The 22,397-nt window shown below is 37.8% G+C and overlaps 1 protein-coding gene across 1 annotated transcript; it reads left to right on the forward strand.

Annotated features, from left to right (window-relative positions):
* Positions 1-1,502: 1,502 nt before the first annotated feature.
* On the forward strand, positions 1,503-3,019 carry LOC140329692 (serine/threonine-protein kinase SBK1-like; the record flags this gene model as incomplete). Its single annotated transcript, XM_072410081.1, has 2 exons — positions 1,503-1,667; positions 2,177-3,019. Coding segments are annotated over 2 exons (684 nt in total), but the record flags the coding sequence as incomplete, so codon positions are not given.
* Positions 3,020-22,397: the final 19,378 nt, after the last annotated feature.

Below are 22,397 nucleotides of genomic sequence, written 5' to 3' on the forward strand. Positions count from 1 at the left end.
ACCTCTTCAAGCTTCATGTCCCTTTCAGAGCTGGAGACAACACTGATCACAGCAATAAGAGTGAAAATCCCATATTGGGACATATACAGCAATACAAACTTGTATTGCTGTACAAAATGTAATGTGTGGTACTTCTGTAACTGCAGTTTCTGTACTAATTTTGAAAGATGCACTAGTTGGTAAAATAGTATATTGTAATATAAAAATCAGTATAGGTGAAGTTTTTTTGCAAATGTTTAAACATGTCAAAACTCCTTGAAGGTTTAATTGTTGTCAATATGAAAAAATTTTAAAGTAGTGACAAGAAATACATAGCCACCCCAAGCTACCCATTGTGACCTTAACATGTTCACACTTTGGCTATAAATACAATGGAAGCCTCTTGACTGGTCCGGTTTAGGTGTTGTCTCAATATGCATTCTAATAAAGGTGTCTGAAATCCCATCATGTCTGATTGGGGAGTGGTCTACAGACCCTGGACAAGTTTGTGTATAAAAGACAAATGTAGTTTGTGGACCTCAGACATCTTCTTAGTGTCTTCATGGTCTCTTTCTGATACCAAGTTGCTAAGAGTGGATCTTGCAGAAAGCTTTATCTGCCCTGCAGAAATCCATTTCTTCTTTTTTACCTCTTTAACAGCTGATCATTCAGTTCTCATATAAGGTTTGTATTCTAAATATATCTGTTGTATTGCTGATCTTTTTTTCTTTTTAAGGAGGAAAACAAGACAAGACCACAAAGAAAATGGAAGCCTACATCTGTGTGGAAATTGAGAACACGGCCGAATAAAGCTTTGAGATCTCAGTTACCTTGGGAGTGGAAGCTACGGAACAGTTATGTTGGCTTTTGACAGGTAAATGGGTAAGTTGGCTATAATAGGTGTTTTCTTTGTATGGGTTTTGTTGCTTAGATTTGGGCAGATAACCATAATGCAAAAATATCAATAATTTCTTCACCTTAAAAAAGGCGGAATCCTAGTCAAGCAACAAGCAATGATCTCACATAAAATATAAGAAAGGTGAAGGAGAGGAATATCAGGGAAAAAGATAGGCTTTAATAGGCCTTTAAAAGATTCAGAATTTTATATAGGTAGCTGAAAACCGTGACCCTAACCCTAACATAAACCTTCAATGCTAGTGGTGGTGGTACAATTGGGCATCAAAGTGATAATGAACAAGTCAATATAATATCTCATGTAGACATTGTTCTGTAGAATATTGCCCACATAAAATAGGTCTTACTAATTCAATCTGTCTTGTACAGTTCTTGAATTAGTAATATTTTGTGTCTTAACATAAACCTGCCAGAAAAAAAGCATGTAGGCTCCCGTTGCTGTACTTCTCTATACAAGCTTTTATACTGTATATCAGCCAAGGCAAACTTAATGGCTCATGTAATCGACATCACATATAGTCCTAAATGTTCCACTTCTTTTTTACTCAACATTTTTTTTGTCTTTCGCAGGAAGACATGTAGCCATGAAGATAATGGAAATAGAGTGACTCGACCAGGATGCCTTCCTTCATGAACTGACTTTGTCAGTATATCTTACTGGACATGAAGGAAATATTTCGACGTATTCCAGTTTTGTGGATACTGTGGACTACTTTGCCTTTTCCCAGGAACTGGCCCCAGCGGGAACTCTTCATTCCCTTATTCAGTCGGAGGTAAGTACATTAAATGACACAAAAGCTCATGCAAGTATGATGCCATCACCAGCTGCTGGGGAACACTTTAAACTTCTGTATAACCATATAGCAGGGAATGGGTAGATCTCCTGTCAGTTATTTTGCACGATCTGTATCCTTTTGTCAAGATTTTCCTTGATTTTTTTTCATGAAGACAAAACCGTTAATGAGAAAAACTTTACAAAGTGAAGGGAATTTCACCTTTAGTTGTACTAAGAATGAATCATTGTAAGATTGTTCATAGACCTCTGTTTTAGTGGCAAAAAATTTTAGATTCGGTGTCCATGTGTATTTCAGTGACCATACTCACCAGGACTAACAGAGTTGGCAAGACTTATATTATGATTTTTTTTTTTTGCTAAAGCAAAGATTGGTTACACTAACGTTGACCTGTGAGTCTTTGCACCGTTTAGGAATCAACAATGTGGTATTTAAAGTAACTTGAAGAAAACTATTTTACAGCAATATTTCATACAATTATTTTCCAGGTTGGAATTACGGAAGTGCTTGTAAAACGATGTGCGGTGCAGATCTCCCAGGCCCTTGAATATATGCACAGTAAAAGACTGGTGCATAGAGACATGAAGCCAGACAATATTCCCCTAATGGATGAAGAATGTAAAAGCGTAAAACTGAATGACTTTGAACTAACTCAGTTTATGGGAACCGATGTTCCAGCCATGTTCCCAATCATCCCGTATATGTCTCCTGAACTTTGTCAGCTGAAGCCGAAGGAGACCATCCCTGTGCATCCTGGAGTGGATATCTGGGCCCTTGGTGTTCTTTTGTTTGTTGCCCTCAAAGGGTACCTGCCATGGGGAAAAGCCTTGTTGGAAGACCCACACTTTCAAACTTTTGTCTATTGGCAGAACGACTTTGATCACGTTGCACCACCAAAGGGCTGGGGGAACCTCAGCAGCACCGCCCAAGAGATGTTTCGGATTGCGTTCTCTCAAGACCCATCCTCCAGGAGCCAAGTAATTCAGAATTATCTGAATTTTGGATGAACCTCTGAAGATACAACAGAAGGAGTTGACTTTGTAGAGCGAGGAGACATGGAACTTGAGGGAATGACAGAGAGTGAAGGTATTTTCATAAACGGAGAAGAATTTATTGCTGATAGAACCTCTGAGGGAACTTGTAAAGCAATAAGTACTGGAGTTATTATCTGTTGGGCAATAGCTGCCTTCCCATAGGCCCTGAAGTGGAAATCGCTCAGGACTAGGTGATCTGTGTTCCACTCACCCTGCAACTATCTCTAGCCACCAGAAATAGCTTGTTCTGCCCACCCTGGTGTGCCCAAGGACCGCAACCAGCATCAGTCTGCAGCATAACCTTCTCACCTTTAGAGGCTCTGGAGAAGACCAGGCTGTTGCTTAGACTCTGCGCCTTAGCCCTTCTTAGGGCTCAAGTCACCTTTGCAAGCCATAGCGCACCATACTGGTTCCATTTCTCCAAGCATGATTCTTATCTGCTAGATTGTTTGGACCCCACTTCTGGTGCATGCCTTGACCTTGGCACATCTGGGAACCGCCTCCCAAAGTCCATCACCTCTTGCCTTAGACTCGCCTGCCTATTTTCTGCCTTCCCTTGCTCTGACCTCACTTTTTTGCTGCCTGCCTCGACCCCAGCTTCCTTCCTACAGTCTGCAGTGCAACATCCTCACCTTTAGAGGCTCTGGAGAGGACCAGGCTGTTGTTCCCGGTTGCTTTTTGTTTGTTTGTTTTTTTTTTTTTTACTGATCACATGGACACACATTCTATTTTATATAATTATTCAGTTTTAATAAAAAAAAAACAAATGTCTTTTGCATTATACCTCTGTGGCTGTCTGTTTGTATGTGATCATCCTTTAAAATTTTGGGGAAGTTTTCTGGAGGAAAGGTGAAGCTGGGTTTGGGGTGGGGGTTAGAGAGAATTTCTAACCATCTGAAGTACTTGCTATTGGAATAAGCAATGGATGATGGCAACTTCAGTGCAATTTACTAATCTTAATATTAGTAATATTGGAAACACAATAATTAAGAAAAGATAAATGTAACAGAATATTTCTCCTTAACCACCAAAACCTAATTCTACCCCCACAGTATACTGATCATCATTACTTAGTGAGTCTATTTAGAACCCCTATCAGGTTATTTCTGTCTCATTGCAACTGGTAAAACTCCACTCCCTTGTCACTGGAATAGAAAGTAATGGAAACTGTAAAATATTACAATTGTCACTGGAACATGAATAGAAAGGACATCTTCCATATGGGGGACACTCGATCAGTGTTGATTAACAGGAAATTCTCTTTCTCTTCTTGTTGAATCCAAGGAACTGGAAATAAATTTCTTCCTAATGAGACACAAAGCAAAATTTAAACTTAAAAGTATTAATTTGAGATGTAATTTAATAAGGCAATGTAATGTAATATCTTCAGCATCTGTTTGTAAAGCAGTGAATCTGACATTCACCACACTTTTTCTGGTGGACATTTAATCACCTTCTTTGAAAACACTTGTATCTGGAATATTATTCACCAGAGAACATGAGCTGAATATTAGATTCACTGCTTTATAAATGGACCCCCTAGGTGTAGCTCACAGTAATGTCAGATTTTAGACTACTGTTGCTACATCAATAAAAAAAGGTACAATGTTTGTATAAAATGAAAATTGCTAAATATACCAGTATGACTTATTTATATAACTACCATAATAAATTACAGACACTTTGTATGTATTACATTGACATTTTTTACTTTTTGTTACCAGGACCACCACCAATAATAATCCAGCAACATGTGTGAATGTGACAGATAAGATGGTATATTTTAAAAATCAGTAATGACAGATGAAAACAAGTTTTGTAGACCATTTTACAAACTCATTGTTATTGTAAAAGCAAAGCCAGCAAATTCTGCAAGTATAGTGTTTGTATTGATTCCTAGAAATGTCACACTTGCTTTCACAGATTTACATTGTTTATGGAAGGCTGCCACATTGGGCCAGTGATGAAAAATTTGTTCAACCAAATACAATAAATTGTCCAGCCATATATCTAAACCTGCATCAGGAAGATGGGCAGACATGGAAAGGGATATATTGCTCTTGATAATACAGTTGCAATGTGAAGAAGAGGCAGGGTAGCGAAGTGCAGCTGGATTTCAATAACAAATGTTTATGTGTCCTGTAAACAATAGTTGTGCTAAAGACTGGGCTTCAAACAACTAGATGATCTTGTTGAAGGTCAGGCTGGTGGCCCTCCAAGTCCAGTCATAATGCAACTTGTATTGTACAAAGTCATGGCACATTATACAGTGTAATGCAAACACCATAAGATGCCACATCATTGGCTCCATCCACTAGTATTAAAATTTATTATAGCCATTAACTAATCTCAAATTTGAAAAAATAAAAATATTATATTTGTTTTGTAATTTTACATTTTGTTTTGGCATATCAGATTTTATATTTAGTGTATTTAAAATCCAAAGTGTTTAGCTAGATTAGAAAATAGTTATCATCTGTCAGTTTGTATGGAGGGGTTTCTTTGGTGCCCTGTTGGAGATTTCCCATAAATTGCTTTCTCAGAGACACAACAAAAAGTAAGGAAAAGTCCAACTCTAAAAAAAAAAATACTCCCCAAAGCATAAACTCTTGTTTCGAGTGGTGTTGCCCCATATTTTTTGTTCCCATCTTTGTCATCATTCCCCATCTTCTGTTCTGTTCCTGAGACATTTCTAAAGTTAGATTTTCCATCATTTTATGAACCAGGGACAATAAAAGAAAAACTTTGTAATAAAGTTGTAAGGGTTCAGACCTTTTGTAAGATTTTATTTTGCTGTTTGTGTCCCTATCGCCAATAACCCGGGAATGAACATGAAGGGGAATCTTCCATTAAACTCCAGATGAATGATCCAATTTTCTCACACCTCAGGTTTATATGTGGTCATGAAGATATCATAGATTGCATAGATATCATATAATAGATTAGAGAAAATATCTCCAGTGGGGACAGAGAAATTAAAACAAAATAGAATTTTTTTTTATCCAAAACCCACTTATTGATTAAATCTTGTTTTCACTGTAAAGGTATTTTGACTCCCCTGTGTTTCTTCTGAACAGTCCTAGTAACTGCAGGGTTCCATTACCATACAAGAAAAGCTAATTACCTATGAATGTATCATCTGCCCAGAAGATGGAATGTTTTCCATAGCTCCAGGTGTATCCTATTATATGAATGTTATGTGCTTAATAGCAATGGAAATGGGGCTGGAAACCAATAAAAGGATATTACCAGTTCTGTCTCTTAACAGTATTGTCTACAAAACAACTATGTCTGCCCTGTCACCAGACATTGCGATATCTGCAGAAAACTACAAACTCACAAAGGAATTTGAATTATGCCTCTTAAGTTATGTTTGAGGCCCAGCTGTGGGCAGCCATCATATGGTAATGCCATCTTTTCCATGTTTACATTACAGAGATGTACCAGGCCTGGCTCCTTCAGTTCTTTATACATTGTGAGTGAGTTTATACATCAGGTTCCTCCTGTTAGTTATAATTTCCCAACTTTCATGACAATACATTGTTTTATGTATATGCAAAACCTTTCTATTATTCCCTACAGCAAGACACCCCTCCCACACCTGTAACTTGATGGACTTTTGTCCTTTTTCAACCTGATTTACTAAGTAACTATGTAACAGAAAAAAAATGTTCTCAGGCATAAATAGCATAATAATGTCTAGTATTGGTATTCTTTGGCAGGAAATTCTAAAATTAAGTTATACGTCTAATTATCATTAAAGGAAAAACCTTTCAGATTCACTGACTAGTGTCGTTATCTGAATGTAACAGAAATTTTATACTGGAAATGCATAATATGTGTGTCAAAGCGCAGCACAAGAAAAAATCTGATGGGTGCAAAATGGACACATGCGAACAACTACAAAACTAAAAAAAAATATAAAAATTGTCCTTTATAATTTCCACCACACTGGAACTTTTAGTATATAGCACTGCAAAACAAGTAAACATGTATTATTCTATTTTAGCCCACCAGAGCATCTCCACCATATGTCTCCAATTACTGCCACATATCCATGTCGACTTGTATTCTCCTTGGGAAATCCAAACATTTACACCAGAACAAGAATAGATAGTAAATCTTACAAAGATGCCAGCTGTCCATAGGTAACTGTCCATAATTCATGTTCCTCTCCCCGCCCCTCTCCCACATCTACCTACAGAATCTTGTTATTTTGTTCATTTTTAAAGTAACCATTGACTTTAAATAACATTGGTTCTCAATATTATCTTTGTGATAAGTTAGTTTTTATGTAACTCCTGCAAACCCTACAGACTCAGCTCAACAAGGAGGAATAGCAATCAGACGGGACAAAAAATATCAGATGGCTTATATTTTATTATACTTCTTAGCATTGTCTGCAGCATCTTATCAACTCTTCTCCATAGGGATAAAAATGAGCAACTATTAATACTTATAGAAACAAGCAGTACTTGCCAACATGAATACCATGGGGTTGTTTTATTATTTCTTTACGTCCAACCACTCTATATCGACAGCTTTACAGATAAATAGGAATTTGGCACATTTCACTTAAAATCTTTTGTCTATTAGTAATTCAAAAGTGTCCCAGTATTAGCAACCAATGATCCAGAATTTAAACATCATTTATAACAATCAGGTTATCAGGTAGTTAAGTCATATGTATTCCAGGCTACCTGAATGAAAATCTCATATGGCTAGATGTGCTGAATATTATGCAGGAGGTTTAATATATTGTTTGAAATTTTCTAGATAAAGTTTTGATTATCTTACAACCATCCCTAATTTATGGACACCATAGGCCAGGCATGTCCAAAGTCTGACCCAGGGGCCATTTGCAGCCCGAGTTCAGATTTCCACCACAGCCTCTGTCCAAAAATCTAAAAAGCTATGTTATATTTCACCAGAAGATGGAAGTAGACCTGTGGCTGCACTCTCGCCATGGGACGCTTGTGTGAACCTTTCTAGCTCATTTCTAAAATGGCGACTGTAACTAAAAAACAAAAAAGGAAAGTTACAGCGAGGGCCACTGCTTCCAGGACAAGTGGAAATTGGAGTATTTTTTCACTCAAACACGAAACAACTGTGTTTGCCTAGTTTGTCAAGAGACTGTGACTGTTTTAAAGTAATTCAAAATCAAGACAAGTTAACTGGGAACAAACGTGGCGAAAAATAGAAGCAACCTGACGCTGTTTTAACGGCACAGCATCGCTTTTTCACAAGAGCCCAGGAGTCAAATAAAAATGCCACAAAGGCAAGCTACGAAGGTGGCAACGCTGATTACCAAGCACTGCAAACCTTTTAATGAGAATAATGTGAATTTATTAAAGACTGTGTGATGAAAATGGGGGAGAAAATTGGTCCTAAGAAGAAGCAAGAGTTTGCCAATGTTTGCCTGGCTCATAACACTGTGGTACGGAGAACTGAAGACGTTTCATCTGATATTAACTCCCTTAAGGGTAATCCCGAGAAACTACCGTGGAATAAAGTCAATGGGATTATTACAGATGGCACACCTGCCATGGCTGGTGAACGAAGTGGATTATCAACCCTAGTCTGTAACAAAGTCAGCGAAGAAGTAGGCAAAGCTATAAAACTTCACTGTATTATTCACCGACAAGTTCTCTGTGCCAAACATCTGAAATATGATCATGTTATGAAACCGGTGATAAAGGCTATTAATTATATTCGCTCCAAAGCCACCGCCAGTTTAAACAGTTTCTACTGGACATCCAGGCTGAATACGGAGAAGTTGTGTATCACAATGACGTAAGATGGCTCAGTCGGGGGTATTCACTGTAGCGCTTCTACTCTCTTAAGAAAGAAATCGGACAATTCTAAAGGGACAACCGATGCCAGAACTTTCTGATCCTGTTTGGCTGGCTGATTTTGCAGTTTTAGTTGACGTAACACGACATCTGAACGCGCTAAAAAAGAGCCTTCCGGGACAAAATGCAGTGGTATGTCAACTGTATTTACACATCAAAGCCTTTTTGGACCAAGCTGCTACTGTTCCAAAGGCACACGTCACAAATGCAGCCCAATACCACACATTTCCCTTCACTGCAGGAAATTATGACCGAATTTCCACAGATCAGTACCAGTGGGCAAATAGGGAGGTATGCAGCAGATATCTCATCTCTAGCTGAGGAGTTTTAACAGTGCTTTTGGGATTTTGCAGCTATTAAAAAGGAGATCGGGCTGATTTCCTCTCCTATCTCCATGGACCCTGATGATGCTCCAGACCAACTGCAGCTAGAGCTCATTGATCTGCAGTATGACACTGAGTGTTGCAGTCGGCACCAACAGCTCCCTCTTGTCAACTTTTACCGACAGCTAGATAAAGGCGGGTTCCAAGAGGTTCGAACATTTGCTAAGAGAATGCTTAGGTTGTTTGGCTCGATATACTTGTGCGAGAAGACATTCTTGGTTATGAACATTAACAAAAACCGCATGAGGACGAGACTAAGTGACTCTCACCTGCGTGACATCTTGTGCATCAAAACTACTGTTTTCGAGCCGGACCTGGCCAATTTACTGCAGTCGAAATCTCACTATCATCCTTCACATTAGTGCAAGCAAGTTATTTGTTTAGCCTTCTGAGGTGAATCAATTCTAAAATCCCAGTGAATTGATTTTTTTTGTGATGATCAAAACCACAGTTTTAATTATGCAGTCTTTTTAATTCATGTATCATTTGTTCTTTTGTTTTTCAATTGACAATCAAACCGAGTCTCGTAAACCCGACAAACTAACTAGTAAAATCAAATTCAGTTCAGCAGCCCATTTTTCCATTTCCTATTTTTGATCAGAGTCTAAAATTGAAATAATGAAAAACACGGCCTTTTACATTTTTGATATCAGATTCAAAATCAAATATATTTTCAATTTTTGAAGGTCAATTGAAAAACAAAAGAACGAGTAATACACAAGTTCATATGGTCCTCAATGTTTTGTACTACTGAATAGGATAACTGTTAGCGTTATTTTACTGTTCTCATGTTTTGAAATTAGAAGTTTACTGTGAGCATTTAATAGTGAATAATATGTATCGTTTCGAATTACCCTAGATATGTTTAATCTTTTTTCTCCAGACTGACTTTTTCTTTATTTTACGTTGTCGTCAAATATAAAAGGCAGAGTGATTTTGGTAAAAACTTGTTTAGATTTATTTGTGCTCTGTGTGAAGAAATGAAAAGTATGCCATTTGCAATAAACTTTCATAATAAAGTTTAAAATAATTTGCATTTAATGTTAATGGTTCAAAGAATGTCAGGCTGAATGGTGGGCCCCCACACATTTTCACCTTACAAAATCTGTCCCTCTTTGCAAAAAGTTAGGACACCCTTTCCCTAGGCCAAAAAATCTATCACAAAAGAGACTCTAACTCTAAAACATATATTAAGTAATGAAAGTATCTACCTAAATACAGCTTTACATACAATATATACTATTACAATGTCCTTCCATGATGATGTTCATTCCATAACATAAACCAAATCCAGACAAACGTTGCCCCTGAGCAGTTTCTGTTTTAGAAATATTAGTATTGGGGGAGTTAAAAACTTAAGAGGTCATGTAATTTTTAGGAGATTTACATTTACCTCCCTGTCTCTCTTTCCAATTTGGCTGGTTTGTTATGGCTGCTGTGTAGCTGGCCAGCTAAAACCTGTCCTAGGTTATTAGTGCAGTATATTCTGTATACACCTAAACCTGCCAATAACCCCACTATACAGCTCATATGCTCATATGTTTAAGCTAGACACAGAGTTATCACTGTATTTTATGGTTGTGAATGTTTATAACAGTTATATATGCATTTTGTTAACATAGGCAGAAAAGGAAAATATACCTTTAAGAGTCATTATCTAGCTAGAAGAGGTAAGCCAATCACAGTGAGTCTTACACTATGCAGAGCCCTCAACCAATCACAACCAGCCTTACACTGTGTCTATGGGGAAATTCCCTAGCAAACCAGGCTGTATTCAGTGTGCTAACAGAGAGAGAAGAGAAGAGAACAGCCAGAGTTCCAGCCAGAGAGTTTCATAGAAGTAGACAAAAGGCCAAAAAAGGTATTTAATATAGTTATATAGATTCCTGTAGTTTAATAGTGATTTGGACTGTCTGCTGAACCTCTCATGTGTTTGCTTACAGTTCCACCATTATCATTATCATTACCAACAAACAACAACAAACTAACCAACGTCAACCATCATTTTGTGATACCTCATTCAATACATGTTTGTACATAGATTTTCTGCTGCAGAATCAGCAGTGTTATATGAAGAAAGTTTGAAGTTATTAAAGAAGTTATTTGAAGTATTTGTTGTGCTCTTTAAACCTACTACTTTTATGAAACGGTACTAGAGGAATTATAGAGTAAAGACAGTCTGATCAGACTAAAGAGAGACAGAGATGATAATTCTTCTAATGCCACAGCGCACAAGGCACCTCATAGTGCTGCGCCTGCCACAGTGGAACTTTTTAACCCTTAGAGGGTAAAGCAATAACGCTCCTCAACTTGCACAGTAAAGAGCGCATTAGAGAAGCAGAGCACCATAGAGGCCATAGAACGTGTGCATCAGTCAGACTGCGGCCGACTCTTAAAGTGGCAGAACGGCAAAGGCAAAATAGAGAAAGAGCGCCAACCCTCCTGCGACCCCTAGAGAGAAAGAGACGCATGGTGGGAGGCCAGAGTCCAGAGCTAGAGTGCCCGCACCGCTATCCACTAAGAGAGGACGTGTTGTATCCAGCTAGTTTCCCACCACAAGGCCCAAAGCCTGTAGCAGCGTATTCAAGCCAGTGCATCAAAAGGACAAGTCTCCTTTAAGACTGACATTTGTTCCTGCTCTTCAGATCGCAGTATCCTGCTGTTCAGAATAAGGTCGGAGCTTTCCTTTAGTGTTTATCATTGCACAGTGTTTTTGCACAAGAGACATTTTTGTGTTCAGAAAAAATAGACTTTAAAGAAAAAGGGACAGTTTATAGTATATGGACTCCAAGTATTTAAAGTGAATGTCATTTATTGCCTGCATCTACTGCTATTATATTTAAAGTGAATGTCATTTTTTGCCTGCATTTGTCAGTTTTGCATTTAAAGTGACAGGTCCTTATTATTCATATTGATTGTTATAGCATATAAAGTAAAATAGCTGAGCCTAGCATTACCACACCACTGTTAGACAAGGCAAAAATAGATAGAGTAGAAAGTGAAGAGCAAGAGAACCTGTCTAAGGCAGAAAAGTCTAATGTAGTCTCGCCTCAAACAAATATGGCCCCAACAGGTGAACTAAGACGTTCATCACGTGACAGAAAGCCGACCCAAAAGGTGCTAGAAAATTTGGAGCAAGAGGCAGCACTGAAAGAAAAAAGGTTCGCCAACAGCCAAAGTGCTACATGACCTGTTGAAAAATGATGTGGTTGGTCCAGAGAAACAAAAGAAGTTCTCCAAACGTCCCTTTGGAGATAGCTGGACACCTGCATGTGAAGAGGCCTTTGTTCAGCTGAAGAAGAAGTTGACCGAAGCACCAGTATTGGCGTATGCTGATGCTCAAAAGCCCTATGTGCTTCATGTTGATGCTAGCTTTGAAGGACTGGGTGGTGTGTTGCACCAAGAATATCCAACTGGACTACGGCGTATTGCTTACATTAGTAGGAGCCTCACCCCTAGTGAACGTAATTATCCAGTGCACAAGTTGGAATTTTTGGCACTCAAGTGGGCAATTGTGGATAAGCTACATGATTATTTGTACGGAGCTACATTTGAAGTGAGGACAGATAATAACCCATTGACGTATGTCCTAACTACAGCAAAATTGGATGCTACAGGGCATAGGTGGTTGGCAGCCTTATCCAACTATCAATTTACCCTGAAGTATAAACCAGGACCAAAGAACATTGGGGCCGATGCTCTATCTAGACGCCCATTTCTAACTCCTAACGCAGAAGACAGTGAATGGGAGGAAGTCCCTAGTCCTGGTGTGGGAGCCTTGTGTGCTATGGCAGCACTTGTTGAAGATCAGATAGCTTTCTCTGAGATGAGGTTCATAGATTCGATAGGAAGTGGGCCAGAGGCAGTGCCTGATATATTTGCCTATCCTGCTGCACTGGGATCATTCGAAAAATGTTCTATATCTCCACAACGGATGATCAAGAGTCAAAAGGCTGATCCTATAATTGGACCTCTGTATCGGGCAGTAAGTGCCAATGATCCAGGAATGTTGAAGAAGTCTTTACCTACTGAGTGTGGACCACTCCTAAGAGACTGGGAAAAGTTCGAGATAGACAACGGTCTGCTCTATCGTGTGGTTCTGTATCATGACCATCCTGGAAGACGTCAACTGGTTCTTCCCTATTGTTTTCGGAAGATGGTTTTACGAAGTCTTCATGATCATCATGGTCACCTTGGTCCTGAAAAGACTTATGGCTTGGTGCAAGACCGATTCTACTGGCCCAGGATGAGAGAAACCGTGACAAGTCTTTGCAGACGCTGCATCAGATGCTTACAGAGGAAAGCACTGCCAACTAGAGCTGCTCCAATGGGGCATTTACAAAGTTCAGGTCCCATGGATTTAGTTATCCTCACTCTTCCACATAGCGAAGGCTCAGGATCCTCTTTGTTATCTACAGGTTAGCGCCATAGCCTGGTTAGTGGGAGTCATTTACATTACCCCCCCCATAACAGGGCTACATTAACATAGACAGAAAAGAAAAATATACCTTTAAGAGTCATTATCTAGCTAGAAGAGGTAAGCCAATCACAGTGAGTCTTACACTATGCAGAGGCCTCACCCAATCACAACCAGCCTTACACTGTGTCTATGGGGAAATTCCCTAGCAAACCAGGCTGTATTCAGTGTGCTAACAGAGAGAGAAGAGAAGAGAAGAGAACAGCCAGAGAGTTTCATAGAAGTAGACAAAAGGCCAAAAAAGGTATTTAATACAGTTATATAGATTCCTGTAGTTTAATAGTGATTTGGACTGTCTGCTGAACCTCTCATGTGTTTGCTTACAGTTCCACCATTATCATTATCATTTCCAACAAACAACAACAAACTAACCAACGTCAACCATCATTTTGTGATACCTCATTCAATACATGTTTGTACATAGATTTTCTGCTGCAGAATCAGCAGTGTTATATGAAGAAAGTTTAAAGTTATTAAAGACGTTATTTGAAGTATTCGGAGTGCTCTTTAAACCTACTGCTTTTATGAAACGGTATTAGAGGAATTATAGGGTAAAGACAGTCTGATCAGACTAAAGAGAGACAGAGATAATAATTCTTCTAATGCCACAGCGCACAAGGCACCTTATAGTGCTGCGCCTGCCACATGCTGGGCTTTGTACCCCCAAATCAAACAAAAATACAGCCTCAGGGAACGGTCAGGTTCTAGGTGAGATCTTCATTAGCATTGCATTAGAGTCTCATAGACATCTCATTATCTCTGGACAATGAGAACAAGGAAAACAAACTGTCCCGTCAAAACCTCTGAAGTGAATTCACTGAAGTGTGATTTTGTACATCAGAGATCAAGTGAAGGACCAGATTAAAGCTCACAAAATGCTTGGTTTAGTTTTTCTTTTCCAGCTGTAGGAGCAAATGCTGACCACTTTCTAAGGATGGTTTCTTGGTTGTTTTGGCTTTCAGTTTCCTATTCATTGGCCAAAATAAACAGATTAAAAAGTCTGAGTGAACGTGTGTAGTTATTTTGACTCAAATGATTGAAGCAAATGTATTACCAGTCTGACTTTGGTTTCACGTAGGGATATATTATGTCTACACAAGCATTTATGTACAGTAATAATGCTAGTGTAATTTACTTTTTAGTGTCAGTCTGTTATAGATCCAGCATAATTAAATACATTGGTGGCCATTTAAGACCCAATTTTAAAAAGTGTTTCTATTTTCATTAACTTTTGGAAATGTTTCAAAAGGTTGAAGGATGAAAATGAATGAATATGTATTTTAGTTTATAAACAGTATATTTTCTTTCCTTATTCTATTCAGTACTAAACAGTTTTGTATTTTTGAACAGATAAACCCGGTATTTGTTAATACCATGGATCATTACATTATCACCCAGGAACTGGCAATAGCTGGGACCCTACCTCACCCTTTGGAGCCTCAGGTGATATGTTTGTGCATTTTAGAATGGCAAAAAGTGTTATATGTTGGTGAACATAATATTTACAATATTTGAAGTTATGGAGTCATACATTCATTCTTCGCATGGTACCAGACAAAGGGGAAAAAACACTTATGATTAAGTTTACATGGATTGCTTTGGTTTTATGATTTAACCCATATACCTCTGTAAAAAATATTAATATGTGCTATACAATTGGCCAGGGCTCTGAATTTCATGTGTAGCCAAAGACTGGTGCACAATATTTTTGTCATGGACAAAGATCAGAGACAAAATCTGATTGTGGTCTAACTCAGTCAGATGGCAGTGTGGTCACCTGTCACACATTATCCCCTATATGTCCCAGATTTGTGCACTTTGAAGGACAGGATTATTTGGTCCTCACACCAAGCATAGATTCCTGGGCTTCAGCAATTCTTCTTTATGTTGCATTAACAGGAAACTTTCCATAGATAGAGGCTTTGGATGAAGTACCAGGTTTTCAGCTCCTGGCAGAAGAATAGTAACTCCTACCCCCCCCCACCCACACTAGCTTATTGTGGGGAAGGTCACAAAATAATCCTTAACACTGTACAGCAGATTTCTTTCCCTTGACCCTCTCCCAAACCCTATGTTCTTTGTAATGAGTTGTATTCACTATCCATGGAAAATTAAAGAAGGTTGTAATTATGAGAATGAATGATCACATAAAGTGGATGAAATATTAGAGGCAACTCCGGACCATGAACTGTTGGAATACATTAAAATTCAAGAGGAGCAAAACAATACAATTTCTGCAGAGTTGAACCCATGTAACCCAGTCATTAAAGTAATGTCTGAAAATTAAACTCTGACTTTGGATTCAGATATGTAAAGGAGCAGAGAATGCTGGGTAGCCCAGTACTAAGAATTTTATAATTAGAAACCAGTTGTGAATGTAATACATGGGAAAGATAAAACCTACATTGCACATTTAAAATGGCTGCATAGCCTCACAATAATAATGCTGCATTCTATTCACACTGTGGTGCTTCAGGTTTAGAAATGCTACTTCTGAGAAGAGAGCAATATACTAAGCATGTAAACATTTAACATGGAGCTATTCTGCACTTCCATGTGGTACAAGCAAAAACATTGTGGTAAATTATGCATTGCCCCATATCCTGCAAATACTTCCTTGTTAACCACCCAATGCCCCCAGCCACTTCCATCTTTACAATCAGTCTGTAGTCCAAGATGTCCAAAGTGGTGTTAGTCCACCTAGTTTATTATTAATGTTGAACCATACCAAAATTTAGTCACAAATACATTTAATGCTGGTCAATTGGTCTCTTTAAAATGCCAAAACAGGGAAATGTGCAAGTAGTTTAAAGATGTATATAGCATGTATATTTGATTTTGCTTTGACATCACTTTTCTAGAATGGAAAAAAATATGCACACAAAAACCGGTTCACTCAGAAAAAATGAATCTTTTACTGAATTCTGATATTAGGACATGTGCAATACAAAATGTATCTTTTCAAGGCAAAACAAAGGGATAGGGAAGTCACATCAAAGTACTACATGTTAATAAATTTATTAAGGAAGAACCTGTAGCATTAATAGTGCATTATAGATTGAAATCCAGGTGACAAGACTATAGTACAAGTAGGACAAATTTTACAAATAAAAATATACCAAGCCTGGAAATTATACTTCATTTAACCCTTCCCCACTAAAACAAAATACACCTGAAAAGAAGTGACCTATTAAAACATCACTGGCTGTTATACAGCGATATATACACCCCAATTAAAATTAAAAAGACTCCGATGGGTACAATAGTAAAACAGCTTTTTTGTTACCCGTTGGATGAAAGTGATCCTAAACATTAACCAAACTGCACGTTCACTATTGTACCTGGTAGAGATCTTTACAACAACCATCATTTGGGTTCATACATTTAACGTTAAGCTTAGTTTTCCCATGTCTTGTAATGATCCGATCCATTTTATTCTTGATGCAAAGGGCAGACAAGATACCCAGCCTTGGATCATTATGTAGAGTTCTCCAACCCCAGTAGCACAGGGCAACCTTTTTGAAGATCTTGGCAGTAAGAAAAGTGATCCTCTTCAGCTTGTCAGATGCATTTTATCTGTGATATTTATAACATTTTTAAATGATTGTAACTTGAATTCAATAGTTCTCAGTCTATTGGAGCTGTCCAAATCCGATAGAAATGTTGAAATATCCTTCATCAAAAATGTTCCATTAACTAGATCAACACTTCTTCGACTCAAAATCTGGTAAACATCAAGGTTGTATGCCATTTCATGCAAGAAAGAAAACACATTAATATCCACATCATGTATGTACTACATGTCTTTATATTTTAAGGACAGAACACAAGACAAATTTTAAAATACTAAATTACCACCCAACTTACTAAGTTACAACCCAAGCTATACTAGAACACATTTAATATGGGTGAAGTCACCTCTCACCAGCATTTGTGAGCCAAATTTTCTTGGAGGGTAGAAAAGTGGAAGTAATCATACTAACAAGAGTCACAAGTATGTTAAATCCTCCAGGAGAAGGAGGTCTCAGAAACAATGGGTACTTTTTTACTGTTGCTTTATATCCTATCTATTCCATGATGACTCCTATCTATGAATCTTCAACATATACTTGGTAAATATTTATAGACCCTGTGTTTATGATTTGTACTGGCAGTATTAGCTTAAACTGAATTTTGTTCATAAATTCATGCAACAAAATCATGTTTCACTTACAATATCTTAGGTTGAGTTAAGGAAATGGTGCTTTTACTTGACTTTTCTACCTCTGTACCATATATCAGAGTGCAAAATAGGGATGAGCGAGCAAATTTTTTTAAAATTCGGCCTCACGGTGAATTGGGGCGTTCTTGCTTACCAAACATGTAGGCGAGAACGACCTTTGTAAATTCGGCTGGCGAGACTGAATTTTTAGGACCTGCAAGACCAATCAGGGGAGCAGAGCTATCAGCTCCGCTCCCCCCGATTACTATTGCAACCTTTTACTAGTTGTATGTGTTCTTGGATAGAGGTTCTCTATCTAGGAACACAAGTGTGAGTCTCGCTGGCTGCTCATGAATGAATGCAGTGTCGAAACAATCCTCTGATTTTTCCCCACTACCGCATTCATTCATAAATGACTCGGGACTCAGAGGAGTATTGCGGCTGCATTTACGAATGGAGCCAAGAGAATCCTGCTCTCAGTGAGCTTGCCCCCATTCTGACCTGTAGTGCCCTGGGATCGCTTACTGACAGGATTCCCACGGCTGTATTCATGAATGCAGCCGCAATAATCCTCCTATAGTGATTTCAATTGGTTTTGCTAATCTTCCCATACCCATCGGAACTTCAGGAAATTTTCGCAAGAATGCCAGGGGCATTTGCGCTCATCCCTAGTGCAAAATACTTCATGCAAAAAACTCCTTATTCTCTTGTTAGACGTACAACTCAACCAAGACTTACACTTATGTCAAAACTGTTCCATGTGTCGAATTTCAAAAGAAAGGCTCAAGAATTGAGACTTGCATGTTTTTTCCTAACCAAACCCAAATACAAACACTACGAATGTTGTGTATTAATTTTAGGTGACCTAATTTCTGTATATGGACAGTTTTCTACAACCCAGCAACGATTCATGTCTAGCTCAACATCCCCCAACAAGGTCATAACAAAACCTGGAGTTTGGATTAATTGTACTTGTCTTTAAAATGAGTTTAATTTAATATAATTTTAGCTTACAAAAACCCCCCCAAAAAAAAAAAAAAAAACAAAACCTGTTCAATTTGTGCTTTACATTTGCACAGCTGGAGCAATGCTGCTAACACTGTATAACCTCACTAAGCAGGAAGTTCACAGGATAGATCTGGAGAAACAAATCAGGATGAGCAGGTAGGAAGCTGGGATACTATAGTTAGAGGGGGTGTTAGGGGCTCCTAGCAAAGGAAGGCCAGCCTTGTTGGAGCTTCTAAACAATTGAGTAACGTTGTGAAGATGTGTGGGTGAGTGGGCAAAGTGGGTAGCAATGACCATATGATTTATTTTAAGTTGTAAACTGGATCTGTGCCATCAGTTTTTTCACCTCTAGCCAGTAGCAGCTCTGCCTAGAAAACTCCATGATCCCTTGTCAAGTTCAGTGTTTGACTATGGTCTATCACCAAATGGCTGGAAAAACCTCAACAAGATTTATGGGATGGTTAAGTTGGGAGTTGATTTCTCTGAATTGTCAATGGCGCTGAAGATGCCGCCATACATAGTTTTGTATAGCAGGCAGACATTCACCATGTTGAAAGTCAATGTACTATAAGGTGAAGATTTACTGTTCTATTGGTCAATTGAAATGCTTAACAAGTATCTATATAAATACCAATAACAGCTCAAAAAACTCACTTGCCAAGGATTTTTTAATATATTCAGGTCTGCTGAATTCAGAAATGTCATCAGTTTCATTGAATTGGCTTTAGTTCTTGTGATACAGAAATTGGAAAAGATGATTTTAGCAACAACTGCCAAGCATATGATCATTTTTTTTTTTTTTACACCCATGTTTTGTATTTATATATTAAATGTGGCATTATTTTCAGAAAACTTACATTTGCCTTCTTTTTACAGAAAAGTAATGTAAATATGAGTTTAAGAAGTTGTTTAAATGACTAATGTATTATGCTACGATTTGTGATGAATATTCTCAGCAAAAACAGAAGAAACATTACAGAATTTGTGAAACAAGCATATCTTGCATATTTTGGTATTAAACTGGGGGACCAAGTATTGGGCTCCCCATATGGTAAGCAAAACTTTTGTAGAGTGTCTATGTCAGTGGAAAAATGGAAAACTGAAAAGTTTGAAATTCGGTGTACCTATGGTATGGCGACAGCCCAAAATCATAATGAATTTTCATGCTGTGAATGTAAAAGGTTTCAATCAATCATTACAAGAAAAGCAAGGGAGCATACCCCGATTTGGAATCAAAAAGATGAGCTGTGCCGCATGGTGCTGATGTTCCATACCAGTGTTAAGTACACTCCCTGATATTCCTGTATCCAACATGGAGGATATACAGAGTAATCCAGGAGTTAGCATGGGAAGTGAATATGAAGAAAGTGTTTCATCAAACCAGCAGTTCTCCTAAGAGGAGCTCAATGACTTAGGAGACCCAAGCATCGGAAGTTTTAGCATACAGGCTAAAAGAAAAGTGAAAAAACTGAGACCGAAGTCTCAATGGTTTATATAGGACAAAGGAGGTAACAATCCTACCATATTTCAGTGAAGATGGAGACTTCATGTACTGTTGTAACATCCCTGGACTACTTAACCCATAAAGGAGTACCAGAATACCAAGCAGAAGTCTAGTGGCTTTTCATAGACAGTTCCACAAGAAGTTCGAAATCTGTTTTTCTGTGTAATGGCAACTGCTATGCATCAATTCCAATTGCTCACTCAACAAAAAAACATAAAAATATCAAAAAAGTCTTACAAAACTCTGCTATCAAACACCATTGGTCCATGTGTGGATTTAAAAAATAGTGAACTTCCTACTTGGACAGCAAAGTGGATACACAAAGTACCCATGTTTCATCTGCTTGTGTGATAGAGCAAATCAGGATCGCTGGAAAAAAGTGACATAGCCTCCCAAAGGAAAACAAAAAAAAAAAAAGAAAAGTTGCAGTGAACATTACCAAACCAGTGGTTGACAAAGAAAATAAAGTCTATATATCATTCTCCCTTCACTACACATAAAGTTGGGATTAATGAAGCAATTTATTAGAGCTCTGAACATGGACGGTGATTGCGTCAAATACATTTGTAGATTCTTCCCTGAATTGAGTACTAAAAAATTAAAAAGCAGGAATCTTTGATGGACCCCAGATTTGGAAACTAATAAAGGAATACAATTTCACAAGTTGCATGAGTGATACTGAAGCTTCTGCCTGGCACACCTATGTCATGGTTAACTTCTTGGGTAACCATAAAGCACAAAATTACAAAGAACTGGTACAAAACATGCTCTTAAGGTAAAACTTTGGGCGCTACTATGAGCGTAAAGGTACATTATCTCCATAGCCATTTGCAAAGATTTCCAAACAACCTGGTGATTTCAGTGAGGAACAAGTGGAGAGGTTCCATCAAGTTATAAAGGTGATGGAAGAAAGGTATCAGGGCAGAAGGGATAGACACATGATGGCAGATTACTGCTGGAGCCTTCAACATGATTGTCTTTAACAGAGTCCTGAACAGAGTTTTTAATTCCCTTTTTGATTGGTTCTGTAATTATACTGAACTTAACTATCATGTTTCATTAGTTTCTATGAGGTTATTTCAAAAACTATAGCCAATCTAGCAAAACCAACACCATATTTGGAATCTGTGCATTGAACATAAAATGACTAATCTGTTTGGCATAAAGATGTTGGTTGATCAGTGTTATAAACTAAGATTATTACTGGCACATATTCTAAGCTAATCACAAATATCTTATGATGTATACTATTTGACCTTAGTTATATCCATATCATCTATATGCTTGTATAGAATGTAGGTGCTCTCGGTAGTACCCCTGAAGAAGTCACAAGGCAAAACAGATCAGGTTAACAGATGTTAAATGGTTAATTATCCATCCTAATCATATTTTGGATATGGTGATACTAACCAGCTATACCACAGAATAGATGGGTCAAAACATATCCTGATTTATTCAGGAAATGCCCATAAAAATGTATGTACTCTACTGCCACCGTTTGAAGATTTGTAAATTACCATCGTGAAAATTTATGTTTATTGCACAGAAGTCAATATAAATGACAATTGCCAACTAAAACACTTTTTGCATTCTCGACAAACTAACGTCTTTTTCCTATTTAAAATGAAATTAAGTTTTGAGGTTAAAAAGATTACTAAAATTATTCAGGCAGAGGGAAGTAAATTTGACAATAGCTCATGAAAGTATTTTGCTATCACCAGCTGCTGCATAACATTTTCAACTTATATATAACCATATAGCGGGGGAATAGGTAGAACACTGGTAACTTATTTTGCACAATCCAAAGAGTTCTTACTTCATGAAAAGAAGCAAAGAAAATCTTGACAAAACAAGAGTGATGGAATTTCACTGTTGTAACCAGAATGACTGTCCCAATTGTAGGATTGTTTCTTTGTTCTGTGTTAGTGATAACTACAATTTTAGATTACTTGTATAGAATTTATATTTCAGCAACAATACTTACCAGCACTAACAGTTGCCAGTTTTAGAACAATAAGATTAGTGGCAGTAATGCTGACCTGTGAGTAATGCATGGTTTAGGAATCAACAAGGAGGTATTTCGATGGGGAGGCTATTTTTAAAGAACGGTTTAAATTTTTCCAGGTTGGAATTTTAGAAGAGCTAGTGAAAGTACATATATCCCAAGCCTGGAATAAATCCACAGTAAAAATAGTAACGACTAGACCAGAATGTCTACCTTGAACTGACTGTCAGTATATCTTACTGGAC

Source organism: Pyxicephalus adspersus, chromosome 4 (genome assembly GCF_032062135.1).
Source record: "Pyxicephalus adspersus chromosome 4, UCB_Pads_2.0, whole genome shotgun sequence".
Lineage (NCBI taxonomy): Eukaryota > Metazoa > Chordata > Amphibia > Anura > Pyxicephalidae > Pyxicephalus > Pyxicephalus adspersus.